The sequence below is a fragment of the Saimiri boliviensis genome, chromosome 15 (genome assembly GCF_048565385.1).
Source record: "Saimiri boliviensis isolate mSaiBol1 chromosome 15, mSaiBol1.pri, whole genome shotgun sequence".
In the NCBI taxonomy this organism is placed as follows: Eukaryota; Metazoa; Chordata; class Mammalia; order Primates; family Cebidae; genus Saimiri; species Saimiri boliviensis.
In genome coordinates, this window is record NC_133463.1 from 14,201,862 (window position 1) to 14,227,398 (window position 25,537).

Consider the following 25,537-nt stretch of genomic DNA (forward strand, 5'->3'; position numbering starts at 1 on the left):
GTAGTTCCTTTTTTAATTTTTTGAGGAACGTTTATACTGTTTTCCATAATGACTGTACCAATGTACATTCCCACTAACAGTGTACAAGGGTTCTCTTTTCTCTATATTCATATATATATATATATATATATATATATATATATATATAATTGCATTTTAAGTTTGGGGGTACATGTGAAGAACATGCAGGATTGTTGCATACATACATGGTAATGTGGTTTGCTACCTTCCTCCTCATCACCTATATCTGGCATTTCTCCCCATGTTAGCCCTCCCCAACTCCCTACCACCCCACTGTCCCTCCCTTATTCCCCCCGCAACTGACCTCAGTGTGTGATGTTCTGCTCCCTGTGTCCATGTATTCTCATTGTTCAACACGCACCTATGAGTGAGAACATGAGGAGTTTGATTTCCTGTTCTTGCATCAGTTTGCTGAGAATAATGGTTTCCAGGTTCATCCATGTCCCTACAAAGGACATGAACTCATTGTTTTTGATGGCTGCATAGTATTCCATAGTGTATATGTGCCACATTTTCCCTGTCCAGTCCGTCATCGATGGGCATTTGGATTGGTTCAAGGTCTTTGCTATTGTAAACAGTGCTGCAATGAACATTCGTGTGCTTGTGTCCTTATAATAGGATGATTTATAATCCTTTGGATATATACCCAGTAATGGGATTGCTGGGTCAAATGGAATTTCTATTCTAGGTCCTTGAGGAATCACCACACAGTCTTCCACAATGTTTGAACTAATTTACACTCCCACCAACAGTGTAAAAGTGTTCCTATTTCTCCGCATCCTCTCCAGCATCTGTTGTCTCCAGATTTTTTTAATGATCACCATTCTAACTAGTGTGAGATGGTATCTCAATGTGGTTTTGATTTGCATTTCTCTAATGACCAGTGATGATGAGCATTTTTTCATGTTTGTTGGCTTCATATATGTCTTCTTTTGTAAAGTGTCTGTTCATATCCTTTGCCCACTTTTGAATGGGCTTGTTTGTTTTTTTCCTTGTAAATCTGTTTTAGTTCTTTGTAGATCTGGATATTAGCCCTTTGTCAGATGGCTAGATTGCAAAAACTTTTTCCCATGCTATTGGTTGCCAATTCAGTCTTATGATGGTTTCTTTTGCTGTGCAGAAACTCTGGCATTTAATTTGGTCCCCATTTGTCTATTTTGGCTTTTGCTGCCAATGCTTTTGGTGTTTTAGTCATGAAGTCCTTGCCTATGCCTATGTACTGAATGGTTTTGCCTAGATTTTATTCTAGGGTTTTTATGGTGTTAGGTCTTATGTTTAAGTCTTTAATCCATCTGGAGTTAATTTTAGTATAAGATGTCAGGAAGGGGTCCAGTTTCTGCTTTCTGCACATGGCTAGCCAATTTTCCCAACATCATTTATTAAACAGGAAATCCTTTTCCCATTACTTGTTTTTGTGAGTTTTGTCAAAGATCAGATGGTTTTAGATGTGTGGCGTTGCCTCCGAGGCTTCTTTTCTGTTCCATTGGTCTATATCTCTGTTTTGGTACCAGTACCATGTTGTTTTGATTACTGTAGCCTTGTAGTATAGTTTGAAGTCAGTTAGTGTGATTCCTCCAGCTTTGTTCTTTTTGCTTAGACTTGACTTGGCTATGTGGGCTCTCTTTTGATTCCATATGAAGTTTAAGGTGGTCTTTTCCATTTCTGTGAAGAAGGTCATTGGTAGCTTGACCTTTTCTCCATATTCTTGCCAACACTTGCCATTTTTCATATTTTTGATAATACTTGTCCTAACAGGTGTGAGGTAATATTTCAGCTAGCTTTTAATTTTTATTTCCCTGATGATTAGTGATGTTGAGCACCTTTTCATGTACCTCTTGGCCATTTGTACAACTTCTTCTGAGAAATGTTTAAATGGGGCCTTTGCCCATTTAATTGGGCTGTTTTCTTGCTATTAAGTTGTTTGAGTTCCTTAAATATTTTGGATAGTCAACCTTTGTTACATGTATGGTTTGCAGGTATTTTCTCCCATTCTGTAAGTTGTCTTTTCACTCTGTGCATTGCTTCTTTGGGTGTGTAGAAGCTTTTTACTTTCAGGTAACAGCATGTCTGTTTTCCCTTTTCTTGCCTGTCCTTTTGGAATTTCATTCAAAAAATTATTGCCCAGACTCATGTCAGAGAGCTTTTCCCCTACAATTTTTAGTTGCCTAAAATTAAAATAACAGTTAAAAATAACAATTTTTCAAAGAAAAAAATGAAAAGCTATCAGGAAATAAAACCAGCAGGATTGGGCTTCTAGTTGGATATGGGAGAGGGAAAGGAGAAAAAAGAAGGTCAAGGACACTTCTCAGATTTCTGCGTTTGGGGTGTGTGCCATCCCCTGAGGTGGGTAACAGTGAGAGGACCAGGTTTGGGTGGGCAGATGGTACAGGACACATACCAAGAAGGTTTTTTGTTTTTTGTTTTTTAGGTTTTGTGTTTTTTGTTTGTTTGTTTTTCTGTTTGATCTTCTATCTAAATGCTGAGAACCTTCTTAATTTTCCATTTGGAGTCAGTAAGAAACAATTTGAAATGCTTTGCAATTCTAATGTTCTTGATCTCAAACTCCCATACTCCCCTGGTTTAGAAACACCAAGAAGACAAAAAAAAAAAAAAAATAGAAATGTAGAATAAAGCTTCATAAATGGAAGTTTCACACAAAAGGGGTCAGTGGTTGGTGTAGGATTGCCTGCTGGCTCTCTATCTACCCAGATACAGCATAGGTGTACACTAACAGCTTGCATCTTTTAAGCCCCATACAAATAACCCCTGAACTGCATTACTGAGGCACATGCTATCTTTGCCATGTAAGGATTTTCTTCAGGAGGGTTTAACTTTCTCTCTCTTATATAGACTAATACATCTACGGAGTATTGAATTAGCTAAAAATTATTAAACATTAGCTCCTTTCTATTTATCCTTCTCCTGAGGGTTTTGACCACTGAAGACAATGAAGTATCCCATTTGGGTCGTTGCTTACTTCTCTTGCCAGAGGTCTACTTAGCATCTCTCCCCCAGTATATTTTCTTCACTTCTCTTTATTTCACAAGTGAGCTATTTCTCTTACAAGTCTTTGTATTTGGAATTATTTGATTTTTATCAGAACATACTTTTCTCCTTATCGTAAACTACTGTGATAATGCATTGCAAGAGGGAACCATTTCAATAAACCATTAGGACATTTTTGGCTCCTGAATGGAAGTTTTTATTACTCCGAAGATAAGCTAATGCTGTCGTCCACCATCTTGTTAAATGTACACACACATTCAAACAATTGTCAGACTGCAGGCAGCTTAGAAAATACATCTTCTCTTTTCCCTCTTACACCATTATGTGTTTGTGCATGTGCACTGAAATTAAAGGTAAAGCACAAATGAACAGAGCAATTACTATGTAGAGTGGAGGAAATTAAGCTGAGTAGAAGCATTTCGTTAACTGTGTGATTCCCAGTTATCCACATGTCAGTGGCAGCAGAGAACTCAGGGTCCTCTGGCCATTTTCTGTGATGGTTTCCACACCTCTCTCTGGCTGTGGAGCTGAATAGAGATTACATACTGCCCCTCTGGTAGACATGGTGGGCTGATGGCAGTTCCTAGGTAAGTGTAGGGTGTATGGAAGGTTAGTGAGGCATAGATACATGTCCTCGTTTGTCCCAGGAAGATGTGGTTGTAATCATGCTTGGTCAGAAACTTGTTTTCCCTTGCAGACCATTTTATGTGTATCCTCTGAATCTGGATCCTTCTCTCCACTTGCTTCTGTCTGGATTTTTTTCTCCAAAAGATCCCACATAGTAGAAGCACCCCAGGATGTTCTAAATAGGACCATATATATGCTTCAGCGATTGATTACAAATTCTTAGAAAATCTCAGTAAAAGAATAGAAGTTATATATTTTAAAAAAAACACTTTGAAATTATGGACCTGAAAAATGTAATAAAAGAAAAATTTTGAAGTGTTGCTTTAAACTTGAAACAATAGGTTTGATAATAGAGTGGAGACAAAAAAGGATAAAGCCAGTAGGCTTAATGATAGATCAATAGAATTTACCCAATATGAACAAAGAGAAAATACACTGGAAAAAATAACTGAAGACTCCTGTGGGACAATGTCATAGGATTTAATATTCATGTGATCAGTGTTCCAGAGGGAAAAGAGAGAGTGGGATGAAAGAGTATTTGAAGAAATAATGGTTGAAAACTTCCCAAATTTGGTATAAAAAGAAAATACAAACTTACAGATCCAAAAAGTTGAACAAATCCCAAACAGGATAAAACAGATTAACACACATCATAATCACACATTTATAAACAAAAACCAAAGGAACTATCTAGAAGGTAGCCCGAGAAAAAGACTGCACCACATGCAGAGGAATGCCAATTCAAGTGACACTGAATTTTCATCTGAAATCACAGAAGCAGAAGAAGGAGGTACAACATTTTTCAAGGGCTTAAAGAAAATAGCTGTCAACTGTGAATTCTGTATCTGGTGACACTATTCTTCAGAAATAAGAAATAAAGATATTATTAGACAAGGAAAAAATGAAAAGAATTTGTTCCTAGCAGACCTACCCTTAAAAACTGCCTAAAGAAATTTCTGTAAGCAGAAAGTAAAAGATAGAAGGAAGAATCTTAAAATATCAGGAAGAAGGGTCAAGAGGAAGAGTAGAAATATGTGCATATAATAAACTTTTTTATCTTATGAGTTTTATAAATCATATTTGATGATTAAAACACAAATTCTAACACCATCTGCTATTCAAGACAGTGATATTTAAAAGAGGGAAAAGTTCAGGGACTTTAATGGAAATGAAGCTTCTGTACTTCATTGGAAATGGTAAAATGTTGATACTGTACCTCATGTGTATACTGTAATGCCTAGAGCAATCACTATGAATATCATGTAAAAAGGTATACCCAAAACGCTATGAACAAATCAAGACCGAATCCTAAGATGTTTAGCCCGAAGGAGAGAAAGAAAGCAGAAACAGAGGAATGTTCATCAGAGGAAATAAATAGAAAACAGTTAATAAAATGGCAGACATAAGCACTAACACAAAAATAATTATGCCAAATGTCAGTAATTTAAATACATTAATCAAGAGACAGAGGTTAGCAGTAGACTAAGAAATCAAGCTTCAACAATATTTTACAAGAAAATCACTTGAAATTCAATAACAAACTGAAAATAAAAAGATACACCATGCGAAGATTGACTGGAAAAAAATAGAACTGGCAGTATTAGGATAAGGTAGACTTCAGAGCAAAGGACACTGCCAGAGACAATGAAGGAAATTGCATAATGATAAATGGATCAATTCATTTAGAAGACATAAATACAGTCAGCCCTCTGTGGGTTCTGCATCCACAGATTCAACCAATGGTGAATCGAAAATATTTGAACAAAAAAGCAATAAAAAATAACACAAAATAAAAAATAATATAAATAAAAACACCAACACAGCATAACAAACATTCACATAGAATTTACATTGCATTAGGTATTATAAATAATCTAGAAATGATTTACAGTATATAGGAGGGTATGTGTAGGTTGTATACAAATACTATACCATTTAGTATGGAAGAGCCTGGAGCAGCCACAGATTCTGATATCCTCAGGAATCCTGGAACCAATTTCCTGTGAATATTGCGAGGTGACTATATCCTAAATGTGTGTATCCATAAAAAGTCCCGCAATACATAAAACGAAAACTGTTAGTGCTAACATAGGAACAGACAAAACTACAATTATAGTTAGTGACCTCAACTTCCTCAGCAACTGGTAGAACTAATAGACGGAAGATCTGAACAACACGATCAACCAACAGGATCTAGGTGACGTTTATAGAACACACCACACCACAACAGCAAAGCATACATTTTATAAAGCACCTGTGGAACATTCATCAAGATAGACTGTCCCTGAAATGATAAAGTAAACATTAACAAATTAAAATAAATGAAATCATACTGTTTTGTCTGACCATAATGGAATCAAACTATAAATCAATAACAGAAAGAAAACCTCAAAATCTCAAAAGACATGGAAATTAAACAACATATGTCTAAATAATTTATAGATTAAAGAAAATGCTCAAAGGAAAATTTACTCTAAATAATTTATAGAACAAAGAAGAAACCTCAAAGGAAGATTTTAAAATTATGTCCAACTAGATGAAAATGAAAATACATCATATACACATAGATGCAGCTAAGACAGTGCTGAGAAGGAAACAGTATGAGATTCTGATATTAGGAATGAGGAAGGATCTGATCTCAAATCAAAAATTTGTTTCTACTTCAAGAAGCTAGGAAAGAATAAAACAAAATAAACCCAAAGCAAACCGAAAAAAGAAATAATAAAGAAAGAACAGAAATTTATGAAAGTGAAATTAGAAAAGCAAATAGAAAACCAATGCAAAAAGCTGGCCCTTTGACAAAATCAATAAAATTGATAAACTTCCAGCGAGACTGACAATAATAAAAAGAAAACACAAATTACCAATATTAGAAATTAAGTAGGTGATATCACTACAGATCCTACAGCCATGAAACGGAAAATGAAGGAATACTTTGAACAACTTTATCTTCATAAAGTCAATAGCTTAGAAAATATGGAGCAATTCCTTAAAAACTACGCAATGTCAAAACTCAACCAAGATAAAATAGATAATCTGACTAGCCCTATCACCTTTAAATTCATTGACTTCATAAATTTAAAATTCTTGAAAAGGAAACTTCTGGGCTCACATGCGTCCACTGGAAATTTTTACAAATATTTTAAGAAGAATTAACACCAAAGTTGCATGATCTCTTCAGAAAAATAAAGAAAGGAAAAAAAGGAAACATTTTCTAACTTATTTGATGAAGCCTGTTCAACATCACTAGCTCTTAGGAAAATGCCAATCAAGACCACATTGAGATATGACTACATGGCTATCAGAATACCTAAAATAAAAGTTATCATAGTAGCAATGCCAACTGTTGTTAAGGATATAAATAAACTGGATTACTTATCAAGATTGCCAGTGAAAATGTGAAATGGTGTCACCTTTCTGGAAAGCAATTTAGCAGTTTCTTTTAAAAACTAAAAGAACTGTACATGTGATTGCCATATGGCCCAGAAATTATACCCTTGGGCACTTATCTCAGATAAATTAAAACCTACATTCACACAAAAGTCTATATAGAAATGTTCACAGCATCTTGGTTTCTAATAACCAAAACCCAAAATCAGCACAGATGTCTTACAACAGGTAAATCGGCTAAAAAAACTGGCACATTCATACGGTTGACTACTACTCAGCAATAAAAGGAATGAACTGTTTACATATGTAACAACCTTCATGTAATGACATTGACTAAAAATGCCAATCCCTAAACATTATATAAAATTCAATTTATATAACATTTTTGAAATGACAAAACTTGAGAAATGAAGGAGAGATTAGTGATTGCAGGTTTTAGGGGATGGCAGGAGGGAGTTATAAAAGGGCAACATGTAGGGTCTTTGTTGGGGTGGATCTGTTCAGTATCTTGGCTGGCTTGGTGAATACACCCAAGTACATCAGATAAAATTGTATAGAACTAAATAAACATATGCATATGCACACATACAAGCAAATTATTACAACTGCATGTGAATCTACAATTACCTCGATTTTAAAAGTATAATGTTCTTTTCTGTTTCTCCTACCTATGAAGTTGCTTCTACTCCCACCTATGCCCAAAACGAATTTATCTTGTCATCACTTTCTGCTGAGCTTTGATATAGCACTTGACTTTCTCAGCTAGAACTCTTGAAGCAACAATAAATTGGTGAGAATTGGTATTGAATTCAACTCTACTGGCACATCATCTAGAAAACAGTCTTCCAGAACTATTTAGCCTGAATCCAACAAAGCGTATGGACCTCACTCCAGTTTAAGAGGAAGAAGTTAAATGGCATCAAGAAAAAGCAATAAGCTAAGCCAAAATTTAAGACATTCTACAGGGTATGTGGAATGGAAATCATTTTTTTTAAAGTCATCATCTATGAAACTTTCTTTCAGCTTACTTTTTAACTGTACCTATATTGATGCATACATACGCATAGAGGATAGACAAAACAACCATGCAAAATGTTGACAATTGCTGAACGAAATGTTAAGTATACCACAGCAGTATGTTTTCAACTTTTCTGTTTGCCAGGACTTCCTTTTCTTTTCTTTTCCTTTCTTTTCTTTCCCTTTTCTTTTCTTTTCTTTCTTACAGAATTTCACTCCTATTGCCCAGTCTGGAGTGCAGTCTCACAATCTCGGCTCACTGCAACCTCCACCTCCTGGGTTCAAGCGATTCTCATGCCTCAGCTTCCTGAGTAGCTGGGATTACAGGCACCTGCCACCACGTCTGGCTAATTTTTTTGTATTTTTAATAGAGACAGGATTTCACTATGTTGGTCGGGCTGGTCTTGAACTCCTGACAACAAGTGATCCACCCACCTCGGCCTCCCGAAGTGCTGAGATTACAGGTATGAGCCACTGTACCTGGCCACCAGGACATTTTCTTAATAAAAAGTTAGAGGAAACAGATTCCACTGGCTGACTGGGACTGATGACCTTTCAGACATTTCCCACTGTGATATTCAGACATGAAGTTCAGATCTTGGCTCTGGTATTTATTAGCTGTGTCCTCTCAGTCTCAGTTTTTCTAATGTATAAAGATGAAGCCTTTGGAACAGCTCTAAAATCCTGTATCTTAAGGTCACCAGAGAATTGATTCACAATCTTTCAGTAACCTACTTACCCTATGAACAGCCTTCCATGCCAGCAAATTTTTCTTCCAACTTGGGCCTTTCAAACAGTAATTTAAAGACTTCTTCATCTTCTGGACCCAATAAAGTAGGAAAAAAGAAGATAAAGTACTGAATTATTTAAATGCTTGTAAAATGTTATTTTTTTGACCCTTACCTTGTTAGATTTCAAGATTTGAAGTTTTTGTTTTCATTTTTAAAGTATGAGGTTTTCTTCTTGAAAACTTTGCATTAGGCCTAAGAATATATGAGATGTCATTTTACAGCACCTGATGTGGAATAATAAACAAAAGCTCTTTCACTGCCTCTTGAAGAATTTGTGATGACTTACTTAAATAATAAGCAATGTATGTTACAGTTGATTTTCTCTAAGAGATCTTGTATTAGTCCATCCTTGCACTTCTGTAAAGAAATACCTGAGACTAGGTAACTTTTTTTTAAAGAGGTTTAGTTGGTTCATGATTCTGTAGGCTACAGGAAACAGTGGCTGCTGCTTCTTCAGAGGCCTCAGGAAAGTTACAGTCATGGTGGAAGGTGAAGGGGAAGCAGGTACATCTTACATGGCAGGTGCAGAAGGAAGAGAGAGACAGCGGAGGTGGGGTTTACACACTTTTAAACAACCAGATCTCACAATAACTCACTCACTCATTATCAGAAGAATACCACCAAGGGGATGGTGCTAATCCATTAATGAGAACTCTGCCCCCATAATCCGGACACCTCTCACCAAACCCCAGCTCCAACACTAGGGATTACAGTTCAACATGAGATTTTGGTGGGGACACAGATCCAAACCATATCAGGTATCTTCAAGCTTTCAATAATGACTAATGTGTCAGGAAATAATTCACAGATTGGTAGATATGAATGTGTCCACTAAGCATGGAATAATAACCTAAAGGGTCTGCCCTATACAATAGTCTGTCAGCTTTCATTTTGTCCACATAATCCCAAGCCAGATTGTCTCCTTTGTAAATTAAATACCTCAAAGGATATTCTCCAGGCCTTTCAGAGACTTACTTTTCTCTGTCCCATAGGTTGACACAACTGTCTGCCTTGGTTGCAGAGAAAGCTCATTAGCACAAATGGATGCAGTAAGTCTTCCCCAGAGCCAGTCTCTAGCTGTAGAGAGAGAGTTCTTCAGGGTCTTATTATAGAAGGAACTACCCAGTCTTCATTGCAGTCACCTTATTAGGGGTTCCTTTATCTCATCCACCAGGTTTCTCTCCCTACTTTCAGGCCAACTTTTCCAGGTGGAGACAGCTATCCAGACAGCTCAAGTTTGAGATATATCCATGTGATATATATTAATTTATTAAAATTATGAAAAAATGGTATTCACTGGATACCTTAAAATGGCAAGAAAGGCTTTGCTCAAGTCAGTTGCAATTGGAGGTTAAGCCTACTGTAATAAGGTACAGAGACTGAACACAACTCCAAATACAACAGGAATAAATGAGAATTTATAGCCAACAGGCAGGAATATGCTGTCGATAAAAAAAATTGCTAAGAGGAATGTAGTCAGGTGTCAAGGACAGAGTGAGGAAGAAGAGGAACTTGATTAATATCAAGGGTAAGGGGAGTCTCAATAAATTGGCTTAGCAGAGTTCTTTGCTAAAACTGAGCTTTGAGAATATGGGCCAAGCATGAGTCCTACCCAGAAAAAGGGCTCTCAGAGTTTGGTCAAGGTGGGAGTTGTTGTCAATACTCTGTGACTTCCTGTGGTAGGAAGGCCTCCCTAAGAATGAGACATTTGGCCAAGACCTGAAAGATGAGGAAGAGTCAGCCCAGTAAAGAGAAGGGAAAGAATGTTCTAGGTGGGGAACAAGAGGAATGAACATTCTCCATTTCATACATTGCTCAGCTTCACCTTAGAGTTGCTTCTTTTTGAATGTTCTGTGAGTCTCCCAGACATGTCAAGTACACTGGACCTAGGAGTCAGAAACATACCCACTGTGCACCTAACTGCTTATCTGGTTTCACTGAGCTTCTCTGGATCTGAATTTCATTATATAACAGAAAGAGGTTACTAGTGTTTGGATGGGATATTATTCTGGGGGTTATATTGCACATTGCAGGATATTTAGAATTACTGGTCTCTGCCTAATAAATGCTGGTAGTATTCTCTAAATATTCTGAAAACCAGTAGTGACATCCCACATACACACATTATCAGAGGTCTCCCAACTGGGAAGGAGGCAAATTTACCTCCAGTTGAAGATCACTATGTAATTACAAAGATTCCTGTTAGCTCTCAGTTGCCTGATTCTATCTGAATTGTAAATCCATCTGGAAGAACCAGCTTCCATCTTAATTCACTCTCTCCCCAGGCTTCCCTGATACTTCAGCTTGCTGTAGTCAGAAATTACTTACAATATTTATATGTTGCCTCAGGGTTCAAATAATTATTTAAGTGGGTAAGTAGATTCCTGATTTCTGAGTGTGGGTTAAAGAGACAGCTCTTTTTTCTGGGAAGGTTCTGCATGAGCCAGAACTAGGAAAACACTCCTTGTAACTTAGTGAATAGAAAAAGGATGGGTAATGGATTATCAAGTTGCAGCAGGCAAGGATTGAAGCAGGAGGTAAAACTTCAGATAGAACTTTCCAGAGGCTGAGCATTCACATTTTTCCCTCTTTTCCTCTTTGGAAATTAAACTGCTGATCTTTCTAAGCAGTCTCCTCGTGGGTTTCTCTATTGAGAACAATCTCTGAGATTTTGTTAAGATAAATATAGGCACTGACATCCTTATCCAGCAAAATTCCAAATCCTAAAATGTTGTATTTTTTCCTTGTCTGAGAATTTAAAATATGTAAATTGTGTCTATATACATATTTAATGCATTTTCCAAATTCTGTTTGCTATTCAGAGTGTAGGATATTTGGGTCCCGCTTTGAAGGGAATGTACACTGTTTTATAGTATCTCCTTCAGGGTAGCTACTGTTAAGTATCAGTGATAAATAATAACCACTGGCTCTGGTTGCTTAGAGAATTGCCAAGTGGTAATTTGTGATGTAATTAAGTAAAAGAAACCAATGTTTTCTTTCACCACTTTCATAAAATAATTTCCCAGTGAGGCATCAGAGCTTTCATGAGTAATATTACCTGGTAGAACAAAATTAATTATCCAAACACTCTGCTCTTGGGATAGGAAAAGTCCACCAGTCCACTGGGTTTTTTTGTTGTTGTTGCTAAGTGAACTATGTCAACCCTATGTTCCTGTGTTTATTCTTTCATAGACTTATTAAATGTTATCCTTTGTTTCTGATCCTAGAGTTAGGCTGGAGCCTGGGTTCTGGCCAGGGAACAAAAGTAGGTCCCATAGAGCTCTCAGCCCACTGGTTTATGAAGAGAGTGCAGGGAGAGGGTAAGTCCACTCTTTACTCTCTGTGACCTTGAGCTAGGCTGGGGAACCATGGGTGTGCCTGTGTCTCTTCTCTAGAAAACTCCTAGGAACTTCCACATCTCTATCCTGACACATCTGGTCCTGCCAATTTTATCTCATATTCACAGCACTCTAGGCTCCAAATGTCTTTGGAAACCTCCAAAGGGGAATTTTCTGCCCAAGTTAAGCACACACTCAGTTCTGAAAGAAGTGTAGGCAGCATTCGCAGAAGGCTTTTCCCCTCAGGGCCATGGGAATGTATTTAACCTGGTTTTGAAGGATGATGAAGCCGCCTATCATTATTGTTATTTGTTAGCCACACTAGACATTATGGGAGTTGGTCAAGACCAAGAATTCTTTCCATCAGCCTTACCTTATTGGTGTCAAAACTCAGAAACAGTGTAGTCAGTGGTCAGGGTGTTCCTGGGCCAGAGAGCTGTGGAAGTCACGGCAGCCTTATATCCTGCTAGTTCCAAGAATCTAATAACCATGATATGTCTTCAGGAAGATAAAGAGTTGAAGGGTGATACCCAGGTAGAAGAATACCAGCCTGCAAGCCAGCCAACAGGCTGCATTTCTATCAAAGCTGTCCTGAATATATTACCTATGAAGATAAGACTTTTCTTTCAAGTACATAATAATTTCCTACAGCTCTCTCCTTCTAATCTTTCATGAATTTGATTGCCTGCTGCTGTTTCAGTTTTTTATGATTAAGAAGGCTAGAATTTTTTAAATTATAAAGGATAAACCAACTTTGAAAACTTAAATCAGACCTCAGACTCTCTAAGTTCAATCCATTTGTATGAGGTGAGAATTATCCATGTTTTTTAGGGTTCAGATTCATCATTATAAGCATCTAATTTTAGAGGCTTGAGGCTTTCCTTGGTTGTAAAATCTTGTTATCCTTTTATACTATATTGATCTCTTTATTAGATACGGAGTTTTGGAGTTTTCATTGGAGGTAGGCAATTTCCTGAGTTAATTAAAATTATGAGATGCTGTATATTTCTAACTCAAGTTACAGGTGTGCTTTCCATGAAAGGCAATACCTACAGAGTGGCGTTACCAATTCACTATTTAATTCAAGTTGCCTTGCATGCTGTTATCAGAATTTATGATTTCAGAAAGGTACCTCTTGATTGCAAGAGTGAATGCAGAATATCACTGAGAGGAAAGGCACTCAGGACTATAAAATCATTCAAAGCAATGTAGTACTGCAGGATAGATATTTTTCTTTTTTAAAAAGCCTCATCTTTTTTTTTTTTTTTTTTTTTTCCCCGAAGACAGGGTTTCACCATGTTGGTCAGCCTGATCTTGAACTCCCAACCTCAGGTGATCCGCCTGCCTTGGCCTCCAAAGTGCTTGGATTACAGGTGTGAGCCACCACGCCCAGCCAAAAAAGCCTCATCTTAATACCCAATTTCTAATTCTGAAAGTGAGTTTATTGTTATACCAGTCAGATAGGTTTAGGAGAAAGAATATTCTATTTCAGGTAGTGACTAGCACATTTCCATGAACCCAATGCAAGCTCTATAAACGTCAACTGAATTTCATTGGAAGTAAGACTAACATGACCATCTTAATTCACTCATATCAGGGGGAGATTTTGTTGTTTGTGGTTCTGAGTAGGCTGATATGATCCTCGCTCCAGGTCTAGTGCTCGATAAGTCTTCATGGAATAGTTAAGAAATAATCCCCAAAGTGATATTTTTGTGATTTTACAAGATGCCAGTTTACAGGGTGTGTGTGTGTGTGTGTGTGTGTGTGTGTGTGTGTGTGGTGTGTGGTGTGTGTGTGTGTGTGTGTGTGTTCGCCATCATGAATTGTGAAATCACTCTGTCATCAGACAGGAAGGCTGAGACATCTGGTGATCCACTGCCTGCTATTGGTTTATGGGTATAGAAAAACTCCGGTGTAAACCTTGGTTGAAAATAGAATGGCCAGAACGGAAGTGCTTAAACCAATGCTTATTTAGCTGTATTAAGTGCTTATTTGCATTCTTGAAACTCTTCCTAGTTTTTACTTTTCTGCAGATCCTCAGCCAAGGGATTTGCCAGAATAGACAAGTATGAAATTAATTTTTTATACTTGTTTAGTACTAGACGGGAAGACCACAGCTCACTTCCGTTGGGATGGTTTTTTGTTTTGTTTTTAATTTCTTCTGCTGCTGCTTTCTATAGGCCCTGGTGCAATCTCTATCCAGAGACCTACATGAAATAAACCCTTCCCCATTTGTAGTTTGGGTTGTCTTAAAGTGGTGTTTGAGGACTGGATCTTTCCCAGTGGCTAAAAGTCTCAAGGTATACGAACCTTCCTGTTTGTGAGCATCCATCTAGCATTTATTATTCACTGCTTTTGACTGCATTTTACCAGTGACTGCATTCACACTACATTGACCTTATGTGAATTCAGGCATGGCCCTCTCCTAAACCAGAATCAAATCTGTTTCCTTTCCTCTCTTGAACTCAAGGTGCTCAGTAATGCATTGTTCTCTATGAGTCATAATAGAAGTAGTGCTTAAGGACACACATCGGACATCAGCAATGAGCATGAGAAACTTTTAAGAGTAAGGAAATTCAACCACTAGTGATCTTAGTGTTGGTCAAGGCAGGTTGGCACCATGCCTACCTTCCTTCTTTCACTAAGAAACATTTGCTGAGCATCTACTCTGTATAGGTATTGGTGATTGCCAGGGATTCAAAGGCAAATGCATCACAACCACAGCTTGAATGGAGCTGATGGTCTAGACTAGCAGACAAGCATCCCTTGGTTATTAATAGGACATTCTCTTCTGCATACATGGCACCTGCTTATGGTAGCATTTTATTACATTTGGTAGGAATGATGCCATCAACCCACGTACTCTGAGTAACCCTTGACAGCCCTGATGTCAAGTAATGTTAATATTAATATTGTGTGATGCTGCTCTGGGTGCTGCTTCTTACTGTGTAAGAACTAGACACAGCTACAGCACCTCTGACTCACCTACCTGACAGAGTTCCTTTGGTTCTTCCTCTCTTCACACCCGTATCTCATTGGTAACTAAGTCCTGGCCCCACATCTCTATCATTTCCATTCAGCTCTCACCCAGTGTATTGCATCACTTCCCTCTAATTGAGCTGCTAGACTCCAGTCCCCTGCCTTCGATGCACATAGTTCCTGCTGCCAGCCCAAATCTCCCTGAGGCACAGCTGCCATCATTTCCTTCATTGGCGTAACAGTCAGCAGTTCTCCCAGCAAGCAGAATGAGATGAATCACAATCACATTTCTGATCTTATTTTTACCTTCCTTTTCATTTGCCCCATGGCACAGAAAAACTTGCCCTTCCTCCAATACACGGTGTCTACACTCTAAGCTCTTACTGTTGTTTATGTGGCTCCTTCTGCCCTTTTCCTTTTATGTCCAGTGTCCAAACCTCCCCATTCCTCGTGGCCCAGTGGAAGACTTTCCAAAACTCCCCAATCATAAGTGATCTCTCCTTCTTGTAACTCCCAAGCACTTTGTAACCTCTATTACTTTCTACCTCATGTCATATTTACTCAGGTAATAATGAAGACCACCCTGACCATCAGTACTTGCTGTGCATTAGCGTGAGGTGCTAAGGCTTTATGTGCAGTATGTGCTTCATCATTACCAGTGCGGGATACGTGCTGCGATCCTCCTTCTACAGATGAGGGAATGAAACCACACAGAGATTAAGTTACTCGCTAAACTTAAATAGGATGGCTGGAATTTAACTCAGACTCTGCCTAAGTCTAAACCCTCATTGTCTCCCATGTACATATATTTTACTGTCTCCTACTGGTTTCCATGTACTAGCAGGAGAGAAAACAATATTCTTTTCTCTTTGTGTCTTCCACAATGTACAGAATCATTAAATCTTTGAACAAATGTCTCCTGACTCCCTATGCAATTGCAGGTACTTCAACATTTTTTAAAGAAGATATTGAATCGTAAGAAATTGCGTTAAATCTTGAAGTTAAGAAATAGATGCATTTGATGTTAATTTCATTCTTTTCAATTCTTGGGAGAATATAGAAGCACCTGGACCAAATGTGATAAAATATTGGTTTTTATTTATTCAAACCGCTGCTTTATTTAAACCAAAGAACTAGATGGAAGACAGCGTCTAGGGAAATCAACTATAAATTGTGAGTTATTGCACACGTACACATGCAGTGATACATATTCTATTTCTCACAAACACAAACGAAAAAAAAAATCTTGGCAGATTAGAATTAAAAGCTTTAGTTTCAAGTGCCATTTTAAGTGATGGATATGAGTGCTTTGCACTTTGGTGTCTATATCCAGAGATTGATAGGCCTGCCAGGATTGGTCTGGAGAAACACAGGCTCTTATTTCCATGCTTTACTTGAGAGAATACTGTCTTCACTATTTTTGTCACCATATTATCTATACTATTTCAAAATCAGGGCCTTGTTCTTGGACAAGAATATCACCTTTTGTGTTTTGTCCTCAGTAGCAAAGGTCAGATAGGGGTGTATTGGGGCAGAGGATGACTGTCCCCAAACTCTCTCCATATATTGTTGCCATACTTGGTAGAGAGACATACACTTGGAATGACTTTAGCTGTTTTTATAAAATAAACACTATTTTTAGTTAAGCATCTATGAACCGAACTGAACCAAAAATTCAGAAGCTGATGAAATAACGGAGCTGGCTGCCTATCTAAAACTCTGCCTGTGTGTTATCAGATGTTTGAATATAATAGTATTCGAGACATTATTTTAAAAAATCTGATGCTGAGATTTTGAAGGCCAAGTATTGCTGAATTACAATTAATAAGTTAGACAATTCATTATTCTGGTATTTCAGAGAATTATATTCTTATGCTGACACAAATCCAAAAGTTTTCTGTATGAATTGGGATGAGATAAAATTCAAAGAGGAAAATTTGCTTGTAGAGTCTCCTTCCCTTCCTTCCTTTCCCTCCCCTTCCCTCCCCTCCCCTTCCTTTCCATTTTTTTCTCTCTCCCTCCCTCCCATCTTCTTTCTCTCCCCTTCTTCCTTCCTTTTTGCTTTTCTCTCTTCTCTTCCATCTGTCCTTTTTTCTTCTTGAGAATGTGAGCCTCATCAGTGTGAGGTAGAGTTAAATCCAGGCTTCTGTTCTCTGTGTGACCAACTCTGCTGAGAAAAGGGATTGTCTAATTTAAGTTGCCAGCTAAAATTCAGGGCAGTAAATTTAATACCAACGATTGCTAATATTAATTCTACTAGAGCAAAGCCAAACATTTTTTGTTAGCATACTTCTTGAATCTTATATTTTCAGAACACAATTTTTTTTTCTCCTTAATTACCTCACTGAGAAATAAGGATTTATTTGCTTAGGAGCACAATGGCATGCATTCAGCCAAAACCTGAATTATGTAAGAATTATTAGAAACCATTTAGGAAAGTGTCTGACATGAATTCCCATTTTAGACAGTTTTTTTGAAGACCCACAGGCCTAGAAGAGAAGAAAATAAACCCACCTAGAAACGAAACAATTAAAATTTGCACACTCCCTACTGTCCTGCTACCATCATCATCATGAACACAGTGACTAAGAGGGTTATCTCTATAATTCACGTAAATACAAATACTGCCTCCTATTGGGATAGGAGGCTCCTTCGCACGTCTTATTTTGGATAATGCTAGCAACAACCCTACACATGTAAGGAAAAGGAAATTGTCCATTGCTGAACTTCAGTCTTGTATGGATGGTTGCATGTTTGGTGAGTGGCAAAGCCATGGTGTTAGCCCAGTCACCTTTTACAAGTACAAGGCCTTTGTCAGTTTACTAAAGGAGGATTCTTCCCCAGTCTAGGGGCCAAAATACATCAGCAGATGTATAGAAGGAGCACATTTACCTCTTCACCTTGGCTTGACATCATTATCAGAGAAAGTGCAAAGCACACGCTGTAACTGAGAACCACATCATGGTTATTTTAGTAAGCAATTTTGAAAGAAGTTTCAAATGAGATGAATAGATGAAGACATGTGCTTGAATGCAATGTTTCTGCACCTATGACCAAGACAGATATTTGTTGAAAATTATCTGCAAAACCACGTTGTAGTTTGTGGTAGACCTTAAGAAATTTCAGAAAAAAAAAATCATCATATTAAGTGTGATGCCAAGAGGTTTAAAGACAGAAATGGCCAAAGTTTTGTTTTTTTTTTTAATAAAAAACTTATTTTAACAAAGTTTTGGGGGAACAGGTGGTGTTTGGTTACATGAATAAGTTCTTTAGTAGATTTTGGTGCAGCCATCACCTGAGCAGTGTACACTGTACCCAATGTGTACTCTTTCATTTCTCATCTCCCTCCTATCCTTCCCCTCGAGTCCCCAAAGTCGACTGTATCATCTGATGCCTTTGCATCCTCATAGCTGAGCTTATGAGTGAGAAGATATGACATTTGGTCTTCCATTCCTGAGTTATTTCACTTAGAATAATTGTCTCCAGCTCCATTCAGGTTGCCTTGAATGCCATTATTTTGTTCCTTTTTATGGTTGGGTAGAATTCCATGGTACATATATACCACATTTTCTTTATTTGCTCATTGATTGATGGGCATTTGGGCTGATTCCATATTTTTGCAGTTGTGAACTGTGCTGTTAGACACACGTGTGACAAGTGTTTTTTTCATGTAATGACTTCTTTTCCTCTGAATAGATACTCAGTGGGATTGCTGGATCAAATGATAGATCTACTTTTATTTCTTTAAGGAATCTCCATACTGTTTCCATAGTGGTTGTACTAGTTTACGTTCCCACCAACAGTGAAATGTGTTCCCTTTTCACCACATCCTTGACAATATCTATTATTTTTTGATATTTTTATTATGGACATTCTTGCAGGAGTAAGGTAGTATTGCATTGGGGTTTTGATTTTCTTTTCCCTGATTATTAGTGATGTTGAGCATTTTTCATATATTTGTTGGCCATTTGTCTATCTTCTTTTGAGAATTGTCTATTAATGTCCTTAGCCCACATTTTGATAGGATTATTTGTCTTTTTCTTGCTGATTTGTTGGAGTTCCTTTTAGATTCTGGATATTAGTCCTTTGTCAGTTGCATAGTCTGCAAATACTTTCTCCCACTTTGTAGGTTGTCTGGAATAGACTTCTTGCTGCAGCACGAAAAATTAGTATAAAAATATGCCCTGTGATTTCAGAATTGACTAAGAGGCTTCCTCCTGTTCCTTCTCAAAAAAAAAAAAAAGTTACTTTAAACCCTATCATATCTTTGTATGATTATGTGATCACTTACAGCCTCATTTTTCTTATGAGTCTAGACCTGGGATTAAGTTCTGGAATCTCCACTGAAAACTCAAAGCACAAATGGGCCATGTCTTGAAACTTGAATACTTTCTCATTGGTAATAACTTACTATTTTCCACTATTTTGTATTTTGTTTGCATTGTGCTGTTGGTTTAGGTTTTAAAGCCTCAGGTGCTTAACTCATGTAAACAACAATGGAACCTAAAAATGAGTCAATATTTGTAATCTCTAACTGCTCACAACCCCTGTAGATAAGCAATTACTAAGTCCCAATTTGTATAAAATCCTTTATGGGGGAAAAATTTAAGTTTTCTATTTTCTGCTAATAGAGTTCTTTACATTTCACTGGCAGTTTGCAGTTTACATAGTGTTCTCACATACATCATCACATTTGAACTTATAATTAATCCAAAACTAATATCCATAACTGACTATATAAATGCTATGCAAATTTAGAAAAGGGTGGAAGAAATGTAAATAGCCATTTGTCATCTGTTAGTTCATTTTGATACTGCTAAAATATTCTGATAGAATTGTGATTGCAGGCAATAAAGTAAATAAAAAAAAATTTCCCTCCTGAGGTTTTGAGTTAAACCATATATAAACCTACGTGAGTTGGTAGAATGAAGAAACTCTGGAAATGTCTTCTGTTCTCATTTCCACAATTTGCATAAAGTAGTTGAACTGCTTATGACCATTTTGGTTTGCTTAGAATCCTCTTTAGAATATTCACAAAGATTTATTTTGGCAGATTATAAACTCTAGTAGTCACTTTTTAAAAAAATAAACTTTTTATCTACAACATTTTTAGATTTACACAATTACTGTGAAGACAGCACAGAGGCTTCCCCTATGCCCTGCCTTCTAATTTCCCTCACATTAGGACAGTATTTCTGTTATGTCTTATTTCTAACTTTACTATTTCTAACTTCTGTTTGAACTTTTTAGAAACTCTGTTTCTAACTTTCAAATTTCTAACTTCTGTTATTACTAATTTCTAACTTCACCATTCAACTAAAAGTGCTCTCCCAAAACTTCCCAAAGAGTACTTGTCAAATGCAATGATCCTTTCTCCTTCCTTATTCTGTTATGACTAATAAACCAATATTAATACATTATTCATTAATGTCCATACTTCATTTGGATTCTTTTGGTTTTTACCTAATGTCCTTTTCTGTCCCAGGATCCTGCCCAAGATCCTACATTACCTTTAGTCTTTATGTTTCTTTAGGCTCTTCTTGGCTGTGACAGTTTCTCAGACTTTCATTGTTTTTTGATAAACTTGACAATTTTGAGCAGTACCAGTCAGGTATTTTGTAGAATATCCCTCAACTGGAATTTGTCTAATGTTTTTCTTATGATTACTCTTGGGTTATATTTATTTGGGAGGAAGACCATAGAGGTCAAGTGCCATTTTGATCACCATAGAAAGAATAAATATGATCAACATGATTTATCGCTGGTGAGAATGAGCTGTATCACCTGGCTGAGGTAGCATTTGCCAGGTTTCTCCACTGCAGAGTAACTCTTCTTCTTCTTTATATATCGTACTCTTTGAAGGAAGCCATGATGCTAAGTCCACTTATGGAGTAGGGAGTTACGCTCCACGTTTTTGAGGTTGGAATAGCTACATAAATTGTTTGGTCTGATAGCCATTTTTAATTTTAAAAAGCCAGGAGTCCAGAAGTCAAAGGGTGTCATAAAAAGTGAAGAGAAAAAAAATGAGGAAATTCACACAAGGAAGTCAAAAACTAGGGAAATCAAGGTAATGACTGCAGCTAAGGAAAGAGGTAAGCTCACACTCCTCCACACTGGAAAAGCTTCATGACTCAAGACACAGTCCATTCAACTTTCTCCTGCCTGCCCAATTCCTCTGGAAAAGTAAAGCATTCAAACATTTGGAAACTGTAATGAAGCCTATAATTCTTTTACTTTTCTGGGATCATCCCATGAATATAACATTTCCTTCACTGCCAGTGCCTGTCCTGCAGTAAGGTTCTGCTCCCCAAAATGCATAGAATGGTTTCCAGGCAGAGCTCAGTATTTTCTCTTGGAGTAGATAAGTGTGGATATATGATGAAAAGACTTGCCAGCTTGTAGTTAAAGGAGTAAAATGAGATAGAGATTAAGTAATTTGCTTAAGATCTTCAAAATTAATTATTTCTAACTTCACCATTCAACTAAAAATGCTCTCTCAAAACTTCCCAAAGAGTACTTGTTGTCAAATGCAGTGATCCTTTCTCCTTCCTTATTCTCCTTGATCTTTCTTTTACGTTTGACTTTATTAACTACCATTTGATATTGGATAGCTATTGCTATGTAACAAACCATCTCAAAACTCTGTGGCTTAAGAAAGCAATCATTTATTGCTGCTTATGCACCTGTGGGTGGCTGCAGTTTATCTAGGCTGGGTTCACCTAGGTGGCGCTACTTCTAATGAAGACCTGCTAGTTGGCTGGGGAGTCACTGGTCTGTGTATGTTTCCCTCTTCTTCACAGTCCAGCTGTGGCATATTTTTACTATGGCAATGGCAGAAGGGCAAAAAAAAAAACAGTAGTAACATCTGAGGTTCTCTTAAGAGTTAGGCTTAGAATTGGCATCCTATCATGGTGCCAATGGTTAAAGTTAGATGATGTTTACTTCCAAATCCAGTCACATGAACAATAGACAAAAAATACACTGTATTCTCAACGACACCATAGCTAGTGTGTGGATGCAGGGATAAGTGAAGAATTGGTGTCAGTAACACAGTGATGCAATCTATCATATCCTTGTGTCTTTAAATAGTCTGTTCTTTTTTAACACAACCTTGATCCTCTCCCTTTTATTATTTAATTCTTCTTCCTTCAACTGCAGTACTGTATGTAGGCTTTACCTTAGACTTAGCCTTTCCATCCTGATTTTCTCTGTGTTTATGCCCTTCCTAAGAAAACTTATCTAGGCTCAAACTCCCTCATGCCCTAATGATCATTTCCGGTTTACCGATTGGGCATTTCCATTTGAGATTGCCTAAACTCATTACTCCCTTGCGTCTCTTAAATCAATGTTTCATTCCAATACAAAGCTGTATCTATGCAAAAGACTTGGGTCTTTGGATAATTGTTTTGATGTGAAAGGAAAAACAAAAGCATACAAACTCCCAATGAAAACCTATTCTACAACATCAAGAATAGGAAATCTCTAAGAATGAAAAGGGGCTATATCTGAAAGGAAACCATCATGACAAAAAGAGTATTAGGAACCATTTCCTATGAGAAATGGTTCAAGTTACAAAATTTTTTAAATCTAGAGATTATATATGGTATCATGACCATCATGCTTAGAAAGCTGAAAGTGTGTGGTGTGGGGAGACTTGAGGGGTTTTTTCATATATAGCAGAACTACACCCACTGGGTGGATTTGAAGGAGGAAAATTATGGCTTAATATAAGGAAATAATTTTTAGTGAGAAGGACTATGCAGAAACAGAATGGGCTAGTATCTTTATTTTTCATCTGTGTCACTTCTCTCTCCTGAAAATGTCTTGCTCCCTCCTTTTCCCAATTATCCATAAAATTTCTATCCATTCTTCAAGATTATCCCAAGTCTCCCTATAAACTCTTCCCTGATTACTCAAATTTTATTGATCCCTTCCAACTCATGTTGCTAATCTCCCACCCGACTCCAATTAAATTAAGAGTTTTTTGAAAGTAGAAATAGGATATTCTAATTTATTAGCTTTAAGCATGAGGCACAATACTGAGTTTATACCAGGCACTCAATATATTCTAACTGGCTTACTTTTTTTATTTGTTTTTTTGTTTGTTAGTTTAGACAGAGTCTTGCTGTGACTCCCAGGCTGAAGTGCAATGGTGCCATCTTGGCTCACTGCAACTTCCATCTCCTGGATTCAAGCAAGTCTCCTGTCTCAGCCTTCAGAGTAGCTGGGATTACAGGCACCTGCCACCACACCCAGCTAATTTTTGTATTTTTAGTAAAGACAAGGTTTTGCCAATTGGGCCAGGCTGGTCTCAAACTCCTGACCTCAGATGATGCAACTGCCTTGGCCTCCCAAAAGTGCTGAGATTATAGGTGTGAGCCACTATGCCCAGCCCTGTCTTTCATTTTTATTACAGATTTCCTGATTTCTAACATGGAGTCATTGGCATTTGAACCAGATTGGACTGCTCAAGAATCTGATTGTTTCACACTGATTTCACAAGAGGACTTGGCTTCTGATTTTAAGGGAAACAAAGGGAGTAGCAGATTTTGCCATCACTTGCCATCCAAGCTCATATTTTGCTGCTCACTGAGAAAAACACTGAATCTAGAGATCCTCTAAGATCTTAGATTTTTAGCTCAGATAATTTACTGAGTGAAACAGAGTGAATTTGCCATCACTTCTTCATGTCTGAAAATTACGTAAAACAAAAATCACCTGGTGAATGGGCATATATGATGTGGAGGAATACACAGAGCACTGGAGAGCTTTCACTCTAGTTTGTATTCAGGTCTGCCTGTTGTCATAGTTACTGATGTACTCAATGCAATTTCCCTCCCAAATCACATTCTGTAGACCTTCACAGAAAATAAGCTACTCTTCCTGTTTTATTTTTCTCTATTCATGAATTGAAGCTTAAAAAATTGCATCAATTGCATTAATGTTTTTACATTCTTAACAAGATTTTTAAAATACAAAGGAAACAAGAGAGATTTCATCAAAATAAACACCTCTGATTGAGGTCTCACCTCATTTGTTCAGCAAAGCTTCATTGTACTGGGGAAACAGCTGTGATTATGGCCCAATCCCTACCCTAAAGGACGTCAGAGAACTGTGAGGGAGAGAGAGAAGGGATTTATTTTGGCAAAATGCAATCAGGGCTGTGGTGGAAGCAGAGTATGGAAAACCATAAGAACGCAGAAGCACGACATCTCATTAAGTCTGAGGTGCAGATCCAAAAGAGGTATCCAACCTGCAAGTATTGAAGCATTATTGTGAAGTTTATCAAATGTATTTTCAGTCCCTTTGGGTACAGGATGCCAGTGTGACCCTGAAAGCTGGGCTCATGGAGCAATGGCATGAAGAGGTCAGCACTGTTGCACGCAACGTGCTATCACCTAATATTTACACACAGTTCTTTCTGCTCTGGCCACAGGAACTCCTTCACAGACATCCTTCGTGCCATCCTGCTGTCATTGGAAGTCCTAATTGAAGATCCGGAGCTTCAGATAAATGGCTTCATTTTAATTATAGACTGGAGTAATTTTTCCTTCAAACAAGCCTCCAAACTGACACCTTCTATCCTTAAACTGGCTATTGAAGGGTTGCAGGTACGTTCAATGAATGCATAATATGAGACCATGTGTGACAACATACTTTTAAAAAATTATTGCAACTAAAGTAATATTTATCCTTTGGAATGAAAAAAAGGAAACTTGGATGAAATTCATCTGAGTACTCTATGCTTGTACCTCAGCCTGAGCTTTAGATGCTTTTTAAGATTATCTCTCATTTTCATTAATAACTCCAAATTACGGTTACCACAGGCACAAATTATTCACTGTAGCAATAATGAATAAAGCTCCAAAATGTTTGGCTTAATCCACCAGAGAGTTCACAAAAATTACAACTAGGAAACATCTGCTTTATGAGCATGTCGTATATAGAGGTGGCATGGGGCTTTCCGAAGCATTTTTGTGCCCCAGAAATGCACCCTGCAGATCACAACTTCCAAGAGTATAAAGTGCTGCAGAGCTTGTGCTTAAGTGGATCACTTTGGTGCACACAAAGGAAGCAGATAAAACTGCTTCTTCTTTGTGTGACCAGTTATCAGGATTTTGGGAAGAGGTTTTTGGGCTACAGGGTTAGAGTGGTTAGTCTCTAGGGTTCTTTCTACTTTCTAAGGATTTGGGATTCTATGAGAAGTAACTCAGAAAGGCAATGCTGCTTAGCCTTCTGGTGACACAGTATTATAGTACCAAATTAAGGGCGTATTTTGGGGACATTTTGAATCAGCATAGATAAAACTCATGTCCCCTATTAATTTTATAGGCAGATTAACTCGTTGGAGTGACTCTCCCCCACCCC

The 25,537-nt window shown here is 37.5% G+C and overlaps 1 protein-coding gene across 1 annotated transcript in view; it reads left to right on the forward strand.

Moving 5' to 3' along the window:
- CLVS1 (clavesin 1) overlaps nt 1-25,537 on the forward strand; it is a 213,706-nt gene that overhangs the window by 67,990 nt on the left and 120,179 nt on the right. Inside the window, exon 3 of the mRNA XM_003935524.4 lies at nt 24,606-24,780. Coding sequence (XP_003935573.1) covers nt 24,606-24,780 — 175 coding nt within the window. The remainder of the gene's footprint in view (nt 1-24,605; nt 24,781-25,537) is intronic.